We start from the raw sequence: 21,202 nt of genomic DNA on the forward strand, positions 1-21,202 counted from the left end.
CTTGAAACAAACTCCGTTCCTTCTCATTACAACTCTGCCCACACCTCAGATCAGTTACAAACATAATTCATGAGGCTATCGTCTGATGAGTTTGATCTCTTCTTTTGCAGTGGTACCAGCAGACAGGATGGACCACTGGGCATACCCAGCAGTGCAGAGCAGAAAATGAGCTTTCTGTCTTGCTGCACGCTCTGCTCTTATGCAGCAAAGCAAGTCTTCAGAGATAAAATGCTGTGGCCTTTCTGCTTCTGTGGTAAGTTATTCTGAGGAATCTGTTGCTTGGAACGCAGGCAGCGTTAATGGTTCTGAGTATCCTTGTCTTTTGTGACACACTGCTATGATCTGTGGAAACCATATGTGTGCCTACGGAGGCCGGTCTCTTTAGTGCTCTTCAAGATTGCAATGCCTCTACACGTGGATGTACTTATGGATAAGTTTGATAAGCTCTTAGAGGAGTACAATCCTTAAATAACTTGTCAGCATCTTGTTACTGTGATTTGTTGGAAAATGAGATCAAGAGCTTGTTCTACAGTTGTGTAAATCAATAGGGCTTTGTTAACCTGGGCAATCTTGAAGGTAGACTGAAGTGCTGCCACAGCTTTCCTTATTTTACTCTTTCGTTATGCAGTGTTTTCCTAATACCATGCATGCATTGTACAAAGCAGAGGTTTACATATTCAGGATTGCTAAGGTAGTGCTCCACATTAAGCACCAGATTCCAAAGCTTTTACTCATAGTAAGTAAGTCCCTCCTCCATGAGTAATGCCTTGGAGATCAGGGAAGCTCCTAGTGAAATGAAGTGTTACTTAACACGGGGTCAAGCTTTAGAGACTTTCCCCATAACATTAAGCACAAATATTGTCTCTTCCCCTCCTTTTCCTCTCGGCCAGTCCAATCCCATACATACAGATCCCGGGTAGGTTTGTGTCATGTGGGAGTGATTTACACAGCCAACAGCCAGAGTCATGTGGGTGGCAGCCTGGTATCGGAGCCAAATCAAGGGAACTCAACCCAAATTCTCACCCACCTCTAATAGATATCCCAGGGGTCTGGCAGTCCCTAGACCCCTGTCACTCAACAGGCATTTTCTATAGCTGGACAGAGTGTGTCTCCCACTCCATAAGCTCAGGGAGAGAGCAGTTCCTGAGCTGACCCTGGGAAAGATCCCTCCCTGCTGTTCGAAACTAGCTCTGGTCATGGCAGATGAGGGCTGCTCCCTCCCCAGAGGAAGAAGAGCTGTTCTGTATATATAAACACCTGAAAAGCTGAAGATCAGCGCCTAAGGACTTCCACTTTTGCTTGCCAGTATTAATTCAGAGAGCAGTTATACTGTGTCAAACTAAAATCAGTGCTTCCATGACACCTTTCCTTCCCTATCCTACCCAACGCCAATGGCTGCTGTGGTGTTAAATGTTCCTTGAGACCATGATTGCACTTGTGTCCCTGTATTTAACATCCCTCAATGAACTTGAACTCTTTGTGTCTTGCTGACATACATCATAAGATCCTCCACCAATGAGCTCCACAGCAAAGCTAGGTGCTGAGGAGAAAAGCACAGCTTTGGTAAAATAACACTTCTGTCAACTATGGACTATGGGACCTGCAGGAGATGGCTGGTGACATCTGCTCTTCTGGGCAAGTGTCAGCAGCACAAGTTTCCCAATGTCCTGGCCCTATCCCCAGCAAAACTGGTGCCTGGAGCAATGCTGTTGCTATTTGGGTGGGAGGCAGTTATCTGTATTAGACTCAGATTTATGAAGACATTGCAGTATTTAATTGTCAACCTTAAAGAAAAGGTCTGTGCTGTGTTGAGTATGAAGTCTGATCTGCCAGCTTTGAGTAGAGGCATATTGGTGAAACATTGGAAGAGAGCTTGCAGGACTCGTTCTACTTGTTCTGTGAATAAGGCAAAGCTTTCTATTTCCCAGACTGTTGTTCTGACAAATTCTACAGGCACTAAAGTAAACAAATGCCTTTCCTAGATAAATGCTGCTATTAAAAAAGCTCAGGCTGGATTTTAGTTTTAAAATGGAAAGAAAGCAAATACATCATTCCACACTGATTACCAGCACTGGTGAATTATTTGTCTGCTTTGGACCTGCCTATGGGCACATACGCAACCATTATGCAGCAGAATCTGAGTTCATTGCCGTCCTTCACACTGGGCTCCGAGTAAGTGCAAAGTGGGCTCCACATGATGGGTGAAAGGGGAAGGCTGAAGCAGCTATACCAGCTGAAACTGTGGGGTTTGCTGCTCACAGCCTCTGTTCCCCCCACCTGCCCCATGCATCCAAACAGTGGCTTCCCCCAAGCTTTTACCCTGGTATTAATCCCTTCTAGAAAATGAAGTGTCAGATGTTTGTATTAATGTAGTGGTTAACCAGCCTGTGGTAACAGCTCTTTACTGGACTGGATAGATTTATACAGCTCCCATCACCACACCAGTAATTAAGCATAAACAGAGCAGTAATGCCAATGCTGTATCTCGTCGGCTTTGCCACCTTTCTAATTCAGGGACGAAGCTTTGCTTAAGAAACGGGAATGCAGCTCTTCCCTCAAACAGCAAACACCCTCTTGGATATACCAAACCAAAATCATGGTGAAAGGTCAAGATTTTAATAATATTTAGCGTTCCTAAAGCCTGCTCTGGCTGTAAAGCAGCGTGTTGTTATTGAGTTGTTATTCTTGCAACTTTAGCTATTTGTGCTACTGGTTATCCCGATTTTACAGAGGGAAAGCTGGGCTCAGATAGGCTCACAGCTTACGAAGCTCTAACTCCTACTTCAGCATCTAATTTTTCAGGCCACACAGAGAAATTTATTTCCTTTGGGACAGATTTTTTAGCTTTTTGCAGTCATCAGCTGCACAGGTCTCGCAGAAAGGCAGTGATGTGCTCCCGTTGTGGTTTTGAGACTTTCTCATTGCAATTCTTGTTTTAGCCTTGCTGCCTTCTCTATACTTGGATAAGCCTGGCATACACGTATGGTCAATCTTCTTGTTCTGCGTGAACATTGCACATGAAACATGACCTTGGTTTCCTTTCCCAAGAGAAGTCCATATGAGGCAGCAGCCAACTCTGCAGGGAAGCCCTCTGACTTCTGTGTGGGCTTGTTCAAGTAGGTCTGGCTTCTGTTGCACTTCATGTTAGCTTCAGGGGTGAGATGCAGAGATAAAAAACAAAGGTCAGAAGCAGATCTGTGAATGACAAACATCGGGATCGTGTGGCGCGTATGCCTCTCCCATTATCCATAACAACTTTGGTAACCTTGGACCACACTGATGTCCTGATATAGTCTCTTTAAACTAAAGCCTCGAGAGAGCATTCCATGTGCTCCAATTCAAATAAGGTCATGGAGTTGCGCTCTCTAAACCTGTCATTATTCCTGAGGCACTAGCAAGGACATCAAGGACACATTTCAACTGCTCCAAGTCAGGCAATCGCAGCTTCTTGCCAGCTCCCGATTTTTTAGCCTGGAAGCAAGATTCATGCAGTCACTCTGCCTATAACTCCCTGTCCCTATTAACTAATTTTAACCAGATTCCATGGAAAAGCAAGGACGTTGTGAAACCTCATGGTAGGCAGAGATGAGAGGTTGCAGCCTCAGCAGCTATCTGCTCTGTCGCCATCAGCCCACATGGCCAGTTAACATGCATATGTCTCCATACTGGCTGCCTCTGATCCAGCTGGCGTTGGAGGGCTTTTGGTATTGCAGATGACAGGCAACAAAGGGAGAGCACAAAATCATTTGAAGAGAAACAGTCTCCTGTAGTTCCACTGCCGAGAGGCCCAGCCATTTGTTTTCATTCTGCCGCAACCATATAGAAAACGGGCAAGATTTTAAGGCACTCATCCATTTGCAGACTTGTCTGCGATTCCCACAAGACCCTTGCCTCAAATTAATAGATTGAACAAGGCATATAATGAAAAAGCACTCAGTCACCCAAATAAACCTGAAAAGCCAAGTATCAGTTTGCATGAGCTAGTGCTCGCCGAGTGAACGAGGGCTAGGCAGTGTAGCATGAATACACGAAGGAAGAACATTATTGAAGTTTAAACTGATAAAACCTTGAGGAAGCTTGAGTCACTGGTGATACATTTCTGTCTTCAGAGAAAATTAGTTTTAAAGAAAAAGGAACTGGTTTTAAATACATGTAAAGTATCAAGTTGCATGTATTTATGCCAGAGTCACTTTCCCACTCCCACAGACTGGGAATAGAAACTGTGGTCCTCAGTTGCCTCTTTGAAAACTGCAGCATCAGTTCTTTTACGATCAAATAAGCAGTGAGGTCAGGAAGGAAGCAGGTCTGGAGAAGTTTATGCTCTTGTGCTGGGCCTCATTTTTTAAATGAATTTGGTTTCTAGTTCTGCAGAAGTGGCTGGGAAAGGAAGTAATGCATAAAATCAAATGACGAGGAGCTTGTACTTTGGGGAGCTGCTTTTGAAGATGGGGTGATGGAGAATGTGAAGTAGCCTACCTAATCTGACCCATTTTAGAAGAAAAAAAAATGACAAGAGACAGACACTTTATCCTCATATATCCCTCTCATTATATCCCTGAGCTGTTTTATGGTATGCTTTCTATTACACCAGGATATTGTGTTCTTACCAGTAGTGAAGGCTATCACATGCTGGTAGCTGGGGGGTCTGATGGAGGTGGAAGTGTGCATACGGAATTGATTAGAGGTTCTCATCCTCTCAGTGACAAGTCATGTGGGGATTTTAAGGTCTGAACCTGAGTTTGGAGAAGAGGAAGCTGTGGAGACAGCTATATCGTAATTACCTCTGGAAGGTTTACCAAAATGCTTGGAGAATTGCTCATCCATCTGCACAGAAAGGGAGTACTGCCATCAAAGCTTCTGGGAGCTCAAGAAGCAAATACCAGGGACTTGAGATAAAACAGATATCTTGAGGTGTGCTGGGGATCATGTTATACATAGGAAGGAAGAAAAGGCTCAGAGCATTTAGGTGACCCCTCTCAACCCCTTTTTGTAGCCGTGTTTTGACAGCACATAAAATGTGATGCCAGCCCTTGATTACTTAGTTTGTGGGTTAAGTAACTTTCCCTTGATCCAGTAGGAGCACTCGATTCTTTTCCTCGCAGGTCTTATGTATGTTTTGTACTATCCATGGTTTTACTTCATCTAGGTTATCTTGCAGTATCACTGGGAAGTGCTCGGCATTCTCGTCCCACTGCCATTTTCATATCAAGTGGTTTTCTGGGTAACCCGTTAAAGACTGGGTTTGTTTATGTTCTGGGTTTGGGGTCAGCACAGTCTGGAAACCTCAAAGACTGAAGCTGGGATCCAGGTCCCATCTTGCCTTCCAAAGATGAAAACTTCCTAGGAATTCAAATATTTTATTGTTGTTTCTTTTTTCTAGAAACAGCAGATTGCGGTCAAGGGTATTGGCAAAGAGAAAGGGAAATAAGGAAGAGTGTAAACAAAACCCATCTGTGAAAGCATGTTGGTGTGGATCACAAGTATGGTTTTGAAGGTGATCCTCTTTGTGCTGTGGTCTTGGGGTGCATAACCTGTGCTTCTTCCAGATGGAGCTAAACTGAAAGATGTGTTCCAGCCCCATACATACCGCACCTTAAACACTAATGGACATTCAGTCCATAGGATCACAAGGGAGGCAGTCTGAACTAAAATGCCCAGAGACACAGGCAGTGAGGATGTCAGGGCCTCTGTACTGACTGCTTTGCTTTCAGATCCAGTCCTCCATCATCACATTACTTGCCCAACTCTCAGAGTTCAATACAGTACATTGCTGCATCAGCCAAAGTGCCGCAGGGCCTTCCTCAGGGGCATTTACATTGGCTCCTCCTCATTAGAAAATCAAGATGCCATTGCTGGGGAGTCAGGCACTGCATGACCTCTCTGGTCTCCAGAACCTGTTCTTCTGCTCAGTCACATTTGATTGGTCTCCAACATGCTGAAGAAAATATTTACTTGAGAAGAATTTTGGAAGTTAAAGATATGATAAAGGGAAAAAGGCTTTCTGGCCATGCCCTGTGGGATTTGTTTCAGCACAGTTGAAGTATCTCTGGGATATAGGTTAGATTAATCGTATTGAGTTGCACAGCCTTTGCCACGTAAGTCTTTAGCTATGCAGTGCTGAATAAAATGTGATTTTTTTTTAAGCATTATGACTTATTTTGCTTTAAACAAAAACAACCATCTACTCTGTAGTTAAAATGCTTTGGGGACACAACCTCAAAGTACATGACAGAAAATTCCTTTTCCCATTTTTGTTAATGACAGCTTGGCTATTGGGCCAAGTTTTCATGTGGCAAGTGCAAGTTAATGATTTCAATGGCATATCTCTGCAGTCATAGAGAAACAACAAGTAATGAAGTGTTTATAATCATTAGGGTTATACTTTGAGACTTTATTGTCTTAAAGGGCTGGGAGAAAAGAACTGATCGTTGTCTTGGCTTTTTTTTCTTTGCTAGAAAGGAAAATCTGCCTACTGAGATACTCTAGTTATTGAATGTGTGCATGCTGATGTGAGTTAGAAACAGAATTGCTGACTTTGAGATACTGGGAAATAGGTACGATCATGTCCATGTTGGTCAATTATTCAGGGGGTGTTCCCTGCACATGTGCTAGATCATCTGTGCTATTCATTATACCAACAGTCTGAGGCAAGGCTGGCTAGTATTCTCCCAAACATGGTTTGAGAGGTAGCAGAGGCCAAGGATTGCTCCTGATAGGTAGTTTGGATATAACCACATCAGTCTGGAGGCTGACGGGGAGTTCATCATTTTGATGGACACAAGCTATTCTGTGGTGATTCATCTAGATGCTGAGGAATGGTCCTGAAAGTGTTGAATTTGCTTATATAGACACCTTCTGTGTGTCTTTGTTTTAATTTGAATAACACACAAGAATTCATATGGAAAAGTGAGTTAAAGTAGTGATACCTCCATAATGCGAAATAAGGAGTGAATATAAGGGAAGGCTGACTACTTTTACATTTGGTAGCCCAAATAAGGACTGGTAGCTGCAGTTGTTTAGGAGAATTGTGGTGTTGCAATCTCTTATCATTTCTATCTGTGTCCGCTTTGGAAGCAAACAGCAGGAGATGGCTAAATCTGAAGAAACCCCCTTAGCCGCACCCTTGATGCAACACACATTCTTTGTGCATTGACTCAGGGCTATCAGCTTTCCTCACTCTCTCTTTGCCATAGATTTCACAGCTCTACAGACACCTAAGGAGACAGTATCTTGAACCACTGCTTGCTATATTTGCACATTGTACTGAACCCCAGGTGGGAGCTGTGGTAGACCAAAGGACTTTATTAGGAAAGGATGGGGCAGGATGAGCACAACAAACCCTAGCCAACCATCACACCTGAGGTTGGCTTCGTGGCACTTTCCCTAAGGCAAATTTCAGGACACAGGCTTGTGCTTTGCTGTCCCTCTGTCTGTGTCACTGTAGACATATATGGGCGATGACAGCCTATGCAGTGGGTCAGTTAGATGAGCAAGGGTATAAGGCTCCTTCACTTGGGCAGTGAGAGTAATGCAATTAGCAGTGTTAGTGTTCATAATCAGGCACCTACCATTACTAGTCACCCGTCTTGAATATCTATACTGTCTGATCTGGTGATGTTAACTCTGCTTCTACTGACAACTGATTTATTGACAGAACATTCAACTTATATTTGCTGCAGTCATAGAGATGTATGATTTCTGGCTGAGCAAAAGGGTATATGTAATATCAGTGCAAGTCACCCTAGCAAAGCACAGAAATAAGGCAGATGCTTGTTTCTGTGTAGGAAACTACTGCAGTGTTTAGTAACAAAGATTTTGAGTATAACTTAACTCATTCCATCACAGTATCGGTTCTTATGTCTTTACCCATATGAACTGTAAAACTTCCTTAGGTAAGAACACAGAAGAACAAGCCTAGCTTTGGCATTTGTTAAAGTATAAGACAAGCCACAGTAGTACCTACATGATGATACAAACACCAAAGCAATGAATGCTTTTAAGCAGGAAATGTATTCTACCCTTTGAAATTAACTATTAGATGGCATATTCCCCAACAGTTCAGTAGGAATTTTGCAAGAGGGGAAATAATAACTATGGAAATTGGAATGGGAATTAAAACTGCATACTTTTGTCAATATATTATAGTTATTCCCATGACACCCTAATAACATTGTTCAGTTTGTTATGAATTGTAATTTTAGAGAAGAGATTCAGAGCAGTCAGAGAAGAGATTCAGAGCAGCCCTGTGGAGGAGGACTTGGGGGTGCTGGTCAATGAGAAAATGAACATGAGCCGGCAGTGTGCGCTCGCAGCCCAGAAAGCCAACCGTATCCTGGGCTGCATCAAAAGGAGCGTGACCAGCAGGTCGAGGGAGGTGATCCTGCCCCTCTACTCTGCTCTTGTGAGACCTCACCTGGAGTATTGTGTGCAGTTCTGGTGTCCTCAACATAAAAAGGACATGGAACTGCTGGAAACAAGTCCAGAGGAGGCCACGAGGATGATCAGGGGACTGGAGCACCTCCCGTATGAAGACAGGCTGAGGAAGTTGGGGCTGTTCAGCCTGGAGAAGAGAAGGCTGCGTGGAGACCTCATAGCAGCCTTTCAGTACCTGAAGGGGGCCTATAGGGATGCTGGGGAGGGACTCTTCATTAAGGACTGTAGTGAATAGGACAAGGGGTAATGGGTTCAAACTTAGACAGGGGAAGTTCAGGTTAGATATAAGGAGGAAGTTCTTTACTGTGAGGGTGGTGAGGTGCTGGAATGGGTTGCCCAGGGAAGGTGTGAATGCTCCACCCCTGGCAGTGTTCAAGGCCAGGTTGGATGAAGCCTTGTGTGGGATGGTTTAGTGTGAGGTGTCCCTGCCTAGGGCAGGGGGGTTGGAACTGGATGATCTTGAGGTCCTTTCCAACCCTAACTATTCTATAATTCTATGATTCTACAATTTTATCTTCAACACTGAAAGAATTTGCTATACCCCTTCTTTTTTTTTTTTTTTGTTTTTATTTCTTGCATTTATTTTAGATGTCAAACAAAATGCAAAAGCAATTTATCTTCTGCTTTATACTGGACAAGAGTTGGGGGTCTTTCCAAAGAGAAACCATAATTCAAAGGGTAGCTTGCACTTTATCCTGTGCAGTGGGTGGCAGTAAGATCTTTAGGTACAAAACCCCACTACAGCCACTCAGGCTGTATGTATGCGTTTGTTGCCTACCTTCACTAGCAAATAAACTAATGCTGCAAATCTCCCTATCAGAGTATAAAGCATTTTAAAAGTCTCTTTCTGAGGTAAGTGAAGCTTTCCTGGAAAATGCGACATTGAACTTGGTGGCTGAGATGATAGATAAAACCTGGACCTGAAAACAAATACAGAACGTGTAGGAGCACTCCTGAGAGAATGCTGTGGTCATGTGCTCAAATATTGACTCTGCAATTTACTGTAATTAGGGTTTGATTCCAGCACCCATGTATGTGTTGGTCTTGTCCTTTCTAAGCGCTGTTATACAAACAAAAAGACAGTGGTAAGAGAAGGGAGAGAGAACCTGTGTAAAACTACATACATCAGGGACTCTCTCTAGAAGCAGCATGATCCAAGGAGGTTTAAGTGCAATGTTTAGAATAAGCAGCTCTTGAGTGATAACCCTTGCTCTGACACTAACACTCTGCCTAAGGCAAATTATTTTACATCTATAAAATGGAAATGATAGCTACTAACCTGCTTTACAGGAGATTTGTGAAGATAAATTAGTTAATGTTTGTGCAATGTTTTCAACATGCAAAGTGCCATAAAGCTCCACAAATTATTACCTCAGCCCTTGCTTTAAAACCTCAGCGAGGAGTCATAGAATACAAACGACGATGAAAACTACAATGTCCACAATTTCAAACACCATGCGAATGATATCTGAGCAAGCTGGGTTTTAAAACCCCGCTAATCAGCTCTACTTCATTTTTTCTCTTCCAGTAAGAAGCCTGCCCTTTAAAATCACTTTTGCAACATGCAGAGAAGAGCTGCATTGCCATCAAGGAACAGTTGGTGATGATTTTTTCTGGAGGGGCAAATGCTGACCCACTTCATGGTAGATAATGCAAACCAGTGCATTTTTTTGTTTCATTCAAAGAGAGGATCCAGCAGCAGGGATTTATTTATCCTTGGAAGGATTTTGAGACTCTATTCTGATTTAAAGGAAGGTGGAAGAGAGAGCTGAATTTATCTTGCTCTTTCTACTGCTAGGGAAATCAATTATTCATCTTCTTATAGTTACTCTTTTCTACATGTGGCAAATTTCTCAGCTCCGTTGTACAGCAGCACAAGTGGTGGTGAGCAATTGCAGGTCAGTTCTGCAATCCGGCACTATATTTATATGAAGGAACTAACAGCTTACATGGACTTTACTTCATAAGGCCAGCATGTTTATGCTTAATATATGGAAGACTGGAGCTATAAACATACTACAAAGCAAGTGAGTCAAAAAGAAGCTGAGGCAAGATGCTGAATTTAGGGTGATATTCTCACGATGAACTATCAACTTAAAAAGCGGTGCTGAAAAGGTTGGCCTTTGTCCCATGACCTTTGATCCATGCACACACGCAGCTGGTAATAAAGGTTTTGCAATATGAATATTGTGTGCCCTTGGCAAAACTCGCGTAGCTACATTAGCTTCAAAGGAGTTACACCAAAGGCAGTCACTGGGTATGTGACCAGTTGTTCAGGGGAAATGTCATGTTTGAATTCAAACTGTTTGAGAAATTGTCCAGTTGTGTAAAGAAGCGTGAAAGCCCTGCCTGTGTTCATAAGCATCCCAAACCTTAGCCGTAGAGTCTCCTTATGTATCTCATGACCTGGGCAGGACCTGGCCACCAAACTAACATGTTTGTGCTCACTGAAGTGGGAGGGCGGAATTCAAGGCAGCCCCTTCAGCTGCACTGCACTGAACTGCCAGCAGCAGATGACGGTCTCCTGTTGTGGCTATCTACAGCGCGAGAAAGAAAATGTAAAGGGAAATTTGCCTAATCTTCCTTTGCTCATTATGTCAGGAATGAAGGAGGAGTTTAGTTAGGATCAAATGCTTGGGTTTAAGCGCCTTTGTGTAAAGGCAATGTGTGATGGGAGGTGAAGTGGGTCTGAAACGTTCCTGCACATATAGCAGAAAATTACAACTGCACATAAAGTTCTGCAAAGCAAGTATTTGTTCTTTAGCATGTTAGGACAAGACTTTGGGCAAGTTTCTGCACTGAGTTCATATGCAAAGGGTGATTTCTTCTTTTTACCTATGTTTTGTCTGGTTTTCAATTGCCACTTTGAATCCTTTCTTTTTCGAGATTTAAACAATTCCATTGCCTTCCACAGTAGTAGCTTGATGCTCAGCATGTCTGTCTAGAGGCACATAGCTTTATTTAGTATTTATCTACAGGACTGATTGGAGGTTCATTTCTTGGTTGTCTTAATTGTGCTTCCCTGGCAGTGTTCAAGACCAGGTTGGATGGGGCTTAGAACAACCTGGTCTAAGGGAAGGTGTCCCTGTCTGTGGCAGGGGGTTAGAACTGGATGAGCTTTAAGGTCTCTTCCAACTGAAACCATTCTGTGGTTCTCTGGTTCTTTTCTATAATGTAAGCTGCAGTCATTAGTGTGCTCTGAGGATGATTTGCAAATCTTCCATCTCTAGAAGGTGATCCTTTTTTCCTGGCCCTCTCATTTTTAAAGATCCTCGTATTTGTCTAAATGAAGGAAAATGAATCACATGCACATGGTGATTATGAAGTTGCACTGTGTGAGCATCTTTGAAGCAAATCGCATTAATATTGTATCGTAAACAGGTTCTGCCCTCAATTACAGCCACAAAGCCAGTTGTATGAGTAGAGTTCCTCGGCCATTACTGATATCTGAGTTTACTTCAAAGTATATCTTTCACATTATTTACAAAATATAACCAAACCAGAATGTCAGCTACAACATACTAAAGCTGACTTGTAACGTAATTCATCTTAATAAATTATTACAAGGCATGGTGGGAATATACATGGTTAAAGATGTGTGGTCAGGCTTTGTGTTAAGGTGAGTAAATGGGATAGTCCTTTCTTTGCCTAGTTTACAACAGTGACTAGTTGAATTATCAGAACAAGATTATACAGAGGAAGCTGACTGATAGGAGAAAAGTGATGCATCTCTCAGAGGAACATGCATCACAGCTGAAAGTCAAGATACACTCAGTGGTTGTTTTGCAATCTATTGTGTTCCAGCACCCTGTGATAGACACAGGCATTTAGCACTAATCTCTCAAACCTCATGTCATGACTTCGGTTCTGGAGTTGCCAATTAATCGTAACAGTTCTAAGGCTTCACATCCTATAGCTTCATGCAGGAATTACCACCAGTGTTTAACAAGTTTGAGTGTTGAATCATGATTTACTCGGAGAAATCCCAGCCCAGACAAGTGGCACTTGAATGTCGTATTTACATGCCTGAGTGACAGGACAGAGCTTCCTCCCACTTTCCGGGGAGGGAGAGGGGAAAAGCTTGTAAGCATAAGCATATTCTATTGAATAGCTTGGGTCTGCCTTTCTGTGCAAAAGATGTCTGGGGAGAAGGAGCACTATGCATGGTGCTTAACGTCCATGGATGTCCCTGGAGCCCCTCAACAACACTTGTATTGTTGTATGTTTAGTAAGTAACTTGCTCCGTGGAGCAAGGAGCTCTTTCCCCCTGCCGGTGCAGAGCAATAGGAGCGGCTGCGCAGATACGAACCCGGTTATCCTTGTGCTAACATACGCATACAGACTGTGCAGTTTTATTCCACACACACACACACCTGGCCTCGCCAGCACAGGGCTCAAAGTGCCCGGAGCGAGAACAGGGCTGTTGGCAGAGAGGCGAAGTGGGCTCCGCTGATTTCTGGGGAGCAAAATCGGATTTAACCTCCGGAGCTGCTCCCCTACAAAATGCCCAGTCCTTCCTCGTCCGCACCCCTTTGGCGGCGGGGTGGCTGCAGGGACGCTGGGCAGCAGGACGGGGTTGATGTGCCTTCTCCCGGGGGGAAAAGCCGTGCCAGGGCCACGTCGGTTTTTGCGAACAGGGGCACAAATGCGTGCTCATGCCTTTAGCAGCAGCAGCAGGGAAAGAAAACATCCCCCGCCCCAACCCGAGCAAAGAGGGGCGACTGGACTACCTTCCACCCCGCTCATCCCTCCTCATCCCATATCCCGGGACAGGTGGCGGGCCCGCCCCTTCCCCACCTGGGCGGGGAAGGCGCAGCCGGTTCCTCCTCCTCTCTTCTCCTTGCTCCCTCCCCATCCTCCTCCTCCTCGGCGTCCCCAGAGGGAGCCCCTGCGCTCCTCGGCCAGGAGGAGAGCGCAGCCGGGCGCGCCCCGTCCCGCAGCCGGCTCCAGCCGCTCCGCAAGCCCCTGCGCACCCGCCGCCGCCTGCAAGCAGGAGGAGCAGAGGGAGGAGGAAGAGCAGGAGGAGAAAAGCAGCCCGCAAAGCGAGCAGCCCGCAGCGGGGCACGCACGTGTGCGAGCAGCCTTTCGACGGCCGCCCTCCAGCATGCTGCGCGGAGCTGCGCGGGGCAGCGCGGCGGGGAGGAGCTGACTGCTGCCGCGGGAGAAGAGCGGAGCAGAGCGGAGGAGCGGCTCCGCGGAAACCGCCGTTTGTCCGTCCCGTCCGGCTCCCCCCGACACACACCCCTCCGAGGAAGCCGGCGGTCCCGCAGCATGGGCGGCCGCAGCCCCCTCGCTGCCGCCGGGCCCGCCGGGGCCGCTGTCCTGGTGCTGCTCCTGGGACGCTTCACTCTCTGCTTCGCCGTAGAGGAAAAGAAAGGTAAGGGAGGGATAAGGGGGGGGGGGGGGCGAGGGGTCCCGCTGCCGCTTTGCCGGCTGCGCCCCGGGGGACTGCGGGACCGAGGTGCGGGCGGCCTCCCATGGGGAGCGGCGGAGGGAAAGTCCCAACTTCTTTCCTTAATTAAAAGAGAGAGGAGACGGCGGGGGGAATAAACCTATAGCAGCGATCACGCAGCTCCGACTTCCTGATTCTAGGCTTATTTTCTTTTGTGGGGGTGGAGGAAATAAAAGGGAATAAGTCTTGGCACTTCTCCTCGGTTGTGCTTCTCTCCTTTCGTGTTTCTTCCCCGCTACCTCCTTCTCTTCTGTCCAAGTGTACCCCGGCCGGGCAGCGGGCTCAGCCCTGCCGAGGGGCTTCTGGAGCCGTGCGGAGCGGGTGGTGGGGCTGAGCCCTGAGTAAGCGCCGCTGCGGTAACTCCCGCGTGTGGCTCTGATGGGGACACCTCCGCTTGCCCTGCAGTAAGCAAATAGATGTGTGTTTTCACCTTTTATGTATACACCTGGGGAGGGAAAGAGGGGACGATTCCTGCGGGCCCTGGCTCCGTCGTTACTGAAGAGGAGCGTTTATCCCTGTGTGACCCATGCGGAGCAGCCGCCGGCGCTGTCCGCCCGGCGCTGTGAGCGGTGCGTGGGAACGGCCGGCTCCCGGGGTCCGGTGGGGCGGGGGGGGTTCGGCGCTGGGTTGGGTGTCGGGGGTTTTGCTTTGAGAAACCGGTTTAAAGGGTGAGGAAACGTTTCTGGCTGCTCGGATCCGTCGCTTTTCCTCTGTGTGTGGTGCTCTCTTTTGTGAGTTTGGAGAGCAGGCCCCGGCTGCTGCTGTTCCAGGCTGAGCGCAGTCCTCTTTATCTTGGACATCTGCCAGCCAGGAAAAAATGCAGATTTGGGTGGTTTGGGGTTTTTTTTTATTATTTTTTCTTTCTTTCTCTCTTTTGAAAGAAAAAGCAGGAGAAGAGAGTCATTAGTTTTTAGAAGGACTGATGCGCGGCTTAAAGTAACTGGGTTAGTCTTTTCGTGACTGCAGACAGTAAAACCGCCCTGAAAGGGAGAAACACCCTGTCCAAAAGAACTAGTTGCACAACCTTTAAAAAGTGGAGAGATTCTCTTGTTCCAGAAATCAAGTTCGTACCTGTTGTTGATGTAACATGGCCAGTTTTTCTCTCCCGGTTTTCTTTTTCCTCCCTCCTTCCCCCTCCTCACCTTTTGAAAAAGATAAGCAAGGCGACTCCATCTGTGTGCTTGTGTTAAAAGCCTTCTGAGATGCAGCCTCAGGTGCACGTATCCCACAGAATACAGAAAATGTCTGAAGAAATACCCTGTTTGTAGCGTTTAATTCTGTCTCTTGTAAAGCGAGGAGGGTGCCAGCTATTTGAGGATTACTAAATAATCAGCAGCTTAGTGATAAAACCCAATAGAGATTATTCCCAGTATGTTGTGTCAGCAAGTAACTGCTCCTCTGAGAAGAGCTGGAGGCTCAGTGGCAGATGTGAAGGCAAAAGAGTTTCTTCTGGAAGCATTAATCGATTGATTGGTCTTTATTGGTTTCTACTCACACTTCAGGATAAACAAGAAAATAAGAGGTACAAAATTAAGTATCATTTTACAACTGTGAGATACTGGTTTGAAGCAACAGGTAATAGAGCATCAGTATGTGTTGAGGACCTGCCTCCTTGGTCAAGTGATAGGACCTAGCGGCAGAATTCAGAGTAATTCTGGAAGTAAAGGTGCTGTAATAAATATATGCAACACTGTTGAGTTTTGGGACCAGATTCTGTGCAGTTCAAAAGTTCAAGTCACAGATGAAATTACACTTTAAAAAGCTTCAACCTGGTTTGCTCTGTTACCATGAAAAGCAGATATCACCAAAAAGCCCCTGTACCTGGGCAAAAGTTTTTGTCAGAATCAACCCATAAAGTCAGATCAACATAATGTTTGAATGGAAATTTAAATACGATTGTGCGTTTTCTCCAAATTTTAGAATGAGTTCTGTGATTATAGATGAGAGAAAACTGGTTTAGTTATAACACTGTAGCCATTAAGATACAAAAAAGCCCCTAATTATTGTATATTCCGGAGCCAAATGTCAGTGCTGGAGACTGGAGTATGCTCACAGGATAGATACCTGCCTCTCTTTCTATCTTCCTGCTCTGATGTTGACCGCCATTAACCACAGTGGAACTAATCCAGGTTTCCATTAATGTACCCTGGTTTGTCTGCTCAGCGGTACCTAAGATAAATACCTGTGCCAGTCGGTGTGCCACTTGTGCAAGGGGTGTTTGATCCATGTCAGTGCTTTTTGTGCAAACTGCTTTTCATTCCTATGTATTGTTTTATATTGCTAGTTTTGATATATAGCTGCAACTGTTGTGAGATGACAACGGGGTGCTCTGTACTGCTTGGTAGCTGCAAAAGTTGGCTGCGATGGTCTTCTGTACTTGGTGTCTTACACTGCTCTCTGAAAAACGAAGGAAACTCAGTTCCTTAGGGATGTTACATTCATTTTCAAGTGAAATGTCAAAGCTCCGTCCAGTATCCTGTGCAGTGTTTACATGTGGGCTCTGTGTGTATTGCTATGATGTACTTCTGCCCTTTACATTGTTTTGTAGTTTCTGTGCTGTGTATGATTCCATACTTACTTGCAACAGATGTATACAAGTAGACTAACCTTTGTGGGTGGTGTAGGGCTTGATCTGGTTACGTGCAGGCATCCAATGCTTTTTCAGATGCCCTCCAGTGTTATCTGGCTGCTGCTTGGTGGGAGCAGAGATCTTGCAGGAGACCCATGTCTCATGCTCCTGTTACAGTGCCGTGATTGCTGATACGATGTTCTGTCATTCCTGTATGTGTATATCCACTGCTGCAAGTAGAGTTTTTTATGTGAACACAGGAGCAAATCATTGAATCATAGAATGATTTAGATTGGAAAGGACCTTAAGGCTCATCCAGTTCCAACGCCCTGCCATGGGCAACGGACACCTTCCACCAGACCAGGTTGCTCCAAGCCCCGTCCAACCTGGCCTTGAGCACTGCCAGGGATGGGGCAGCCACAGCTTCTCTGGGCACCCTGTGCCAGCGCCTCAGCACCCTCATAGTGAACATTTTTTTCCTAATGTGTGTGTAGGTATGTATCATGTAAGGTCCTGTCTGTGGCCATTTTTTTTCCTTTCTCCTTGATAAATGAGCAAACTTTTTTGGATTTGGAAACCAAAATCAATCTGTGCAGCCTTGGCAGCAAGTGCAGATAGAGAGATGGAGATTTAGATACCAATACAATCCAATTTGGTGAGATAATTAATGAAATAAATAGTCTTGTGTGTAGAGCTGCTCTTACTCCAGTAACTCAGTGTGCGAATGATTAAGAACACCCAGATCCCATCACTGAGGGCAATTTCTGACTGATAGCGAAGGGAAGGTAGAATGCCAGCAATCTGCTTAATTTGGGCAATCTGCAAAATACAGTGACTCTGTACAAAATGTTACAGAAGAGATCGGCCTCTCGGTAAAGCCTGTGTATATGGTGAGCAAACTACATGCTGAAGTGACAGTAAATACAAATGTGTTATTTCTTGCATCGGGAGCATATTAAGAGATTTACAGATAAAATACAAAATCAAGATCAATGCCCTGGAGACTTTACAATCGGAGTAGTCCGTTGTAATTTATTTGTTAATTTATAGAGATATGAGACTTTCAGGGAGTGTCGCACAATGCCATTATGGTCCTCAGGGCTGACTTTTGCATTTGGGTATCCATGTATCACTGAAATCACTGGGATATGCTAGCTTTAACAGCAAGATAGCTGACTAGCCAAACCAGTTCCTTCAGGAGGTGTCCTTATCTTCCTTGAGCATGAACTACCTTTGCTTAACAGTGCTACAGAAACAAGCCTAGTGAAAGGTTTACTTCATTTTAGGGAGGATGACAGTACCTTCATGGAATGGCTTTGTGCAGTAACTGTTGATATTGCTACAAACTCCTGCATTAGTCCAAGTTTCGATAACGTATGTGCATCAGAGGGTGCAGTCACCCTGCATATGTGAGTGGAGCATGCCAAAAGAGAACTAACATGCATGTTACATTATAAGCACTGGTGTTTACAGGTATGAGAACTTGTGTTGAATCTCATGTTAGTCCTGGATCTGTATTACAAAAAGGTCTGTGTAATGCAAATGTGGTTGTACTGTCAGAGAAATGCCTTGATTTGTAGAACTGTAATTGAGGGAGCCAGCATTGGCTGTACTTTTAAAAGCATCCTCTGGCCACTCTACATTAGGAGCACTTCCTGGGGTGACCTCGTTGGCAAACCTTTATAATTCAAGCTAATCAAAATGGGAGTGAGGCCTAACTCTCTAAAAAGATGACCTGTTAGCTAAAATAACTTCTTTTGGAAGTACGTGAATTGCATTATGCATCTCCTGTTTGTGCTCCTCATTACTCAAACCCCCATTCTCCTGTGCTGCTCTCCTTAAACGTTTACTAGGGAAAAACGCAGTTCAGTCAGGGCTGCTCTGGCACAGGAATTGCACTCAACCCAGATAGGTAGGATTTTGCTAGTTTTAGCAGAAAGCTATTGGGAAAGGCAGCATTCTCACTTCTAGTTTTCCAGATTTACTCTCTAGCAGTTGCAGAAGGTGTATAGCCTCCGATGAGTACTCAAGCAGCAGTTATTGCTGTGCTGGGGGTAGTCACCTGCCTTGCTCTCGCCTCCAGGTGAGCTTGAGCAACACATCTTGCTGTAAGTGCAGTTGAAGTTAGTGCAGAATTTGCCTTTCTGGGTCCTAAGCAACGCTTCTCCCAGTGCCTGTGATGAGAGCAATGACCAGGAGCTGTGTGACACTGAGGTCTATGGCAGAAGAGCAGGAATAATAATGGAGGAGTAGCGGATGGGCTTTCACCTCTGGGATGCACCCTTCAAATAAGGCTGATGCAATGCCACATGTCCCCAGGTCTGCATGACAGGGGTGGGATAAAAGCTGTGTTGGATGTGACTCATCCAAAGGTCTTCATTCCGGAGGACTGCTGCTGCTTGTACCTGTTGGCTCTGGAGAGCTCATGAAATGCATGAGGACATTGAGAAGCAGCACTCTGGATTTATCAGTATTGTGTAGGTGTGGGTAGAAAGTGTTCAGGTGGTTTTCTTTTTGCTAGGCATTAATAGTACACAGGGCAGGAATCCACTGCTGCTTGTTTTGCGTGGACTTTGACAGTCCTTTGGCTTGGTACAGTACACACTGACCCGGTTAAATTAAATGCATCGATTTGACCTTCTCCTATACCCCTTCCCTTCCAGGAACACTTTATTAGTAGGTGCAGATCTAGTATTGTTTCTGCCCAGTCAGGTTTTTGATGTGTTACTTCTTGTCTTCCAACTACAGCAAATGGAACTTGCTTTTTTTAGGGCTGAATTCTGCTGACCTAACAGTATTGAGTAATAGTGTATTTTTTTCTTTTCTTCAGAAATAGTTACAGAACATTTGGCATGAATATGGGCAACAGAAGTCATTCCTAAAGGAAATGGGGGGGGGGGGGGGGGAGGAGATGTACTCCTCTGCATAGAGAAGTTGTACTAAAATAAACGTCCATTCCTTCTGAAGCAAGATTGTTCTTTACTAAGAACTACGATACACCTTCGTAGTTTGTCTTACAGGGAGAATGTGTAGGTGTGGGTCCTGTGGTTAATAATGTTGTTGCTCACTGGGAAGAAGCGTGAGAAACCCACTTGTGAGATGGTGTGTTTGAACAGCAAAGCTTTCTGATGACCGGAGTGAAAAGATGAGGCCGTGTGAGTTGGCCGTTGAGCTAAAAAGTACATGCGCTACCACACTGCATCTTTGAAAACGTTCTGGGCTTTAGAGAACAGCAGGCATTGCTAGGTGAGAGGAGCACTGGATTTATGGAGCTCGTAGAGGCGTGTTGAGTTTTCAGTTTGAAGTTTTAATGCAAAGTGTGTTTTGCCTGTTGACAGATCCATGCAAGGCAGATGCAAGGTTCCTCCTGCCAGTATGCCTTCTCCTGCTCGGCACATCTGCGTACATGAAAGTAAACATCTACGTGTTCGCATGCATGTTGTACTATTAGAGTGCAGCAGATCATGGGTGGGTTTTGTTTGTTGCAGTGGTTGAAGAGGAAAAAAAAACCAAACCAACAACCCTGGAACAAAACCCAGAATAACTTCCAGTCAAACTGAAATAAATAGGTCAGGGTGGTTCTAGTGAAGTGAAGGGGATAAAAAAACCCAACAACAAAACACCAGCTAAAAAACCCCAAACCTGCTTGAAGATAATCTGGAAGATTAAATTTGAGCGGAGACTATTTCTTTTCTTTTTAAGTTGGGTACGAAGGAAAATGAAATGCTGTTTGAAATGAAAATTCGCAGGTTTATTTTGAAAATACCAGAACACCACTTGATTTTCTTATGCCTCCCTCCCACTCAGCTTTCTGGCCAAGGCGTGTTTGCTGAGTTTCGCTCAAATTAATGAACTGACTTCAGTTCACTTCTTCCCTCACTGAAAAACTTAAGGTTTTGGGGGTGGTGTAATCTGTCATTTATATGCACATAAATCGCTCTGCTCTGATCGGGGTGAATGTTAAGTAGACAGCGAAATGCAGTCCAAAATGTTTGTGATGATTTTTTTCCATTTTCATCAAATGAAATAAAAAAAAAATGAAAATAACGAAGTGATAATAATAAAAATAACCAAACCATTTTTTTTTTTTTTTAATAAATACATTTTAAATAAAGGTTAGTATCCTTTCCTCCCTGGCTTAAGTATGTTTGGTGCCTTCACCGTATCTTGCTAACCTCTGTCTCGAGGAGGAGCTGGAGGCTTGTAGCCTCCTTCCTGGAAGTGCACAAGCAGGCTGGCTGGGGCTTTGGGCAGGCAGGGTGAAAGCTGCCGAGCAGTAGCAATGCCCCAAGGCTGGTGGTGCTTCTGTGTGGGTTAATAGTCTTCTCTGTCTAGTGATTACTGCTCTGAGGCTCCTTTACCTTGCAAAGGTGACACGTGAAGGGTGGGCAGCCCTGCTGGTGTAGCCTACAGCTCCCTGGAAAAGTGATGGGTTTGCCAGTCCCCTCCATCCCAAAACAAATAATAATGATAATAGTAATTAATAAACCAAATATGCAGGACCAGCAAATGTGGTTTTGCCAGTACCTTTCTGCAGAGTAGAAGGCTCCTCCTGTGGCACAGGGGCCATTGGGGCTGGGCGAGTGAGGCGGGATGCTTTCTGGGGAAGAAGATGTGGAAGGAAGGAGGAAAGGATGTAGACCAGCTGTCTTGATGACAGGATAGTAGTATTTTAGCTCTGGCTTTCATGAGAAGAAAATTATCAGTTTGTGGGAGTGAGGTTTGTATGCGTTTGGTAATCAAAGCGC

The 21,202-nt window shown here is 45.0% G+C and overlaps 1 protein-coding gene across 4 annotated transcripts in view; it reads left to right on the forward strand.

Annotated features, from left to right (window-relative positions):
* Nucleotides 1-225: 225 nt before the first annotated feature.
* The window catches only part of EGFR (epidermal growth factor receptor), a 173,290-nt gene continuing 152,313 nt past the window's right edge, over nucleotides 226-21,202 (forward strand). For 3 of the 4 annotated variants that reach the window (XM_065665664.1, XM_065665666.1, XM_065665670.1), the window contains exon 1: nucleotides 13,315-13,810. In XM_065665664.1, coding sequence (XP_065521736.1) covers nucleotides 13,705-13,810 — 106 coding nt within the window. In that variant the 5' untranslated portion in view covers nucleotides 13,315-13,704. Of the gene's footprint in view, nucleotides 254-13,314; nucleotides 13,811-21,202 lie in introns of those variants that run through there. The other variant, XM_065665667.1, reaches the window with a different exon arrangement.

The sequence above is a fragment of the Lathamus discolor genome, chromosome 2 (assembly GCF_037157495.1).
Source record: "Lathamus discolor isolate bLatDis1 chromosome 2, bLatDis1.hap1, whole genome shotgun sequence".
NCBI classification, from domain to species: Eukaryota; Metazoa; Chordata; class Aves; order Psittaciformes; family Psittacidae; genus Lathamus; species Lathamus discolor.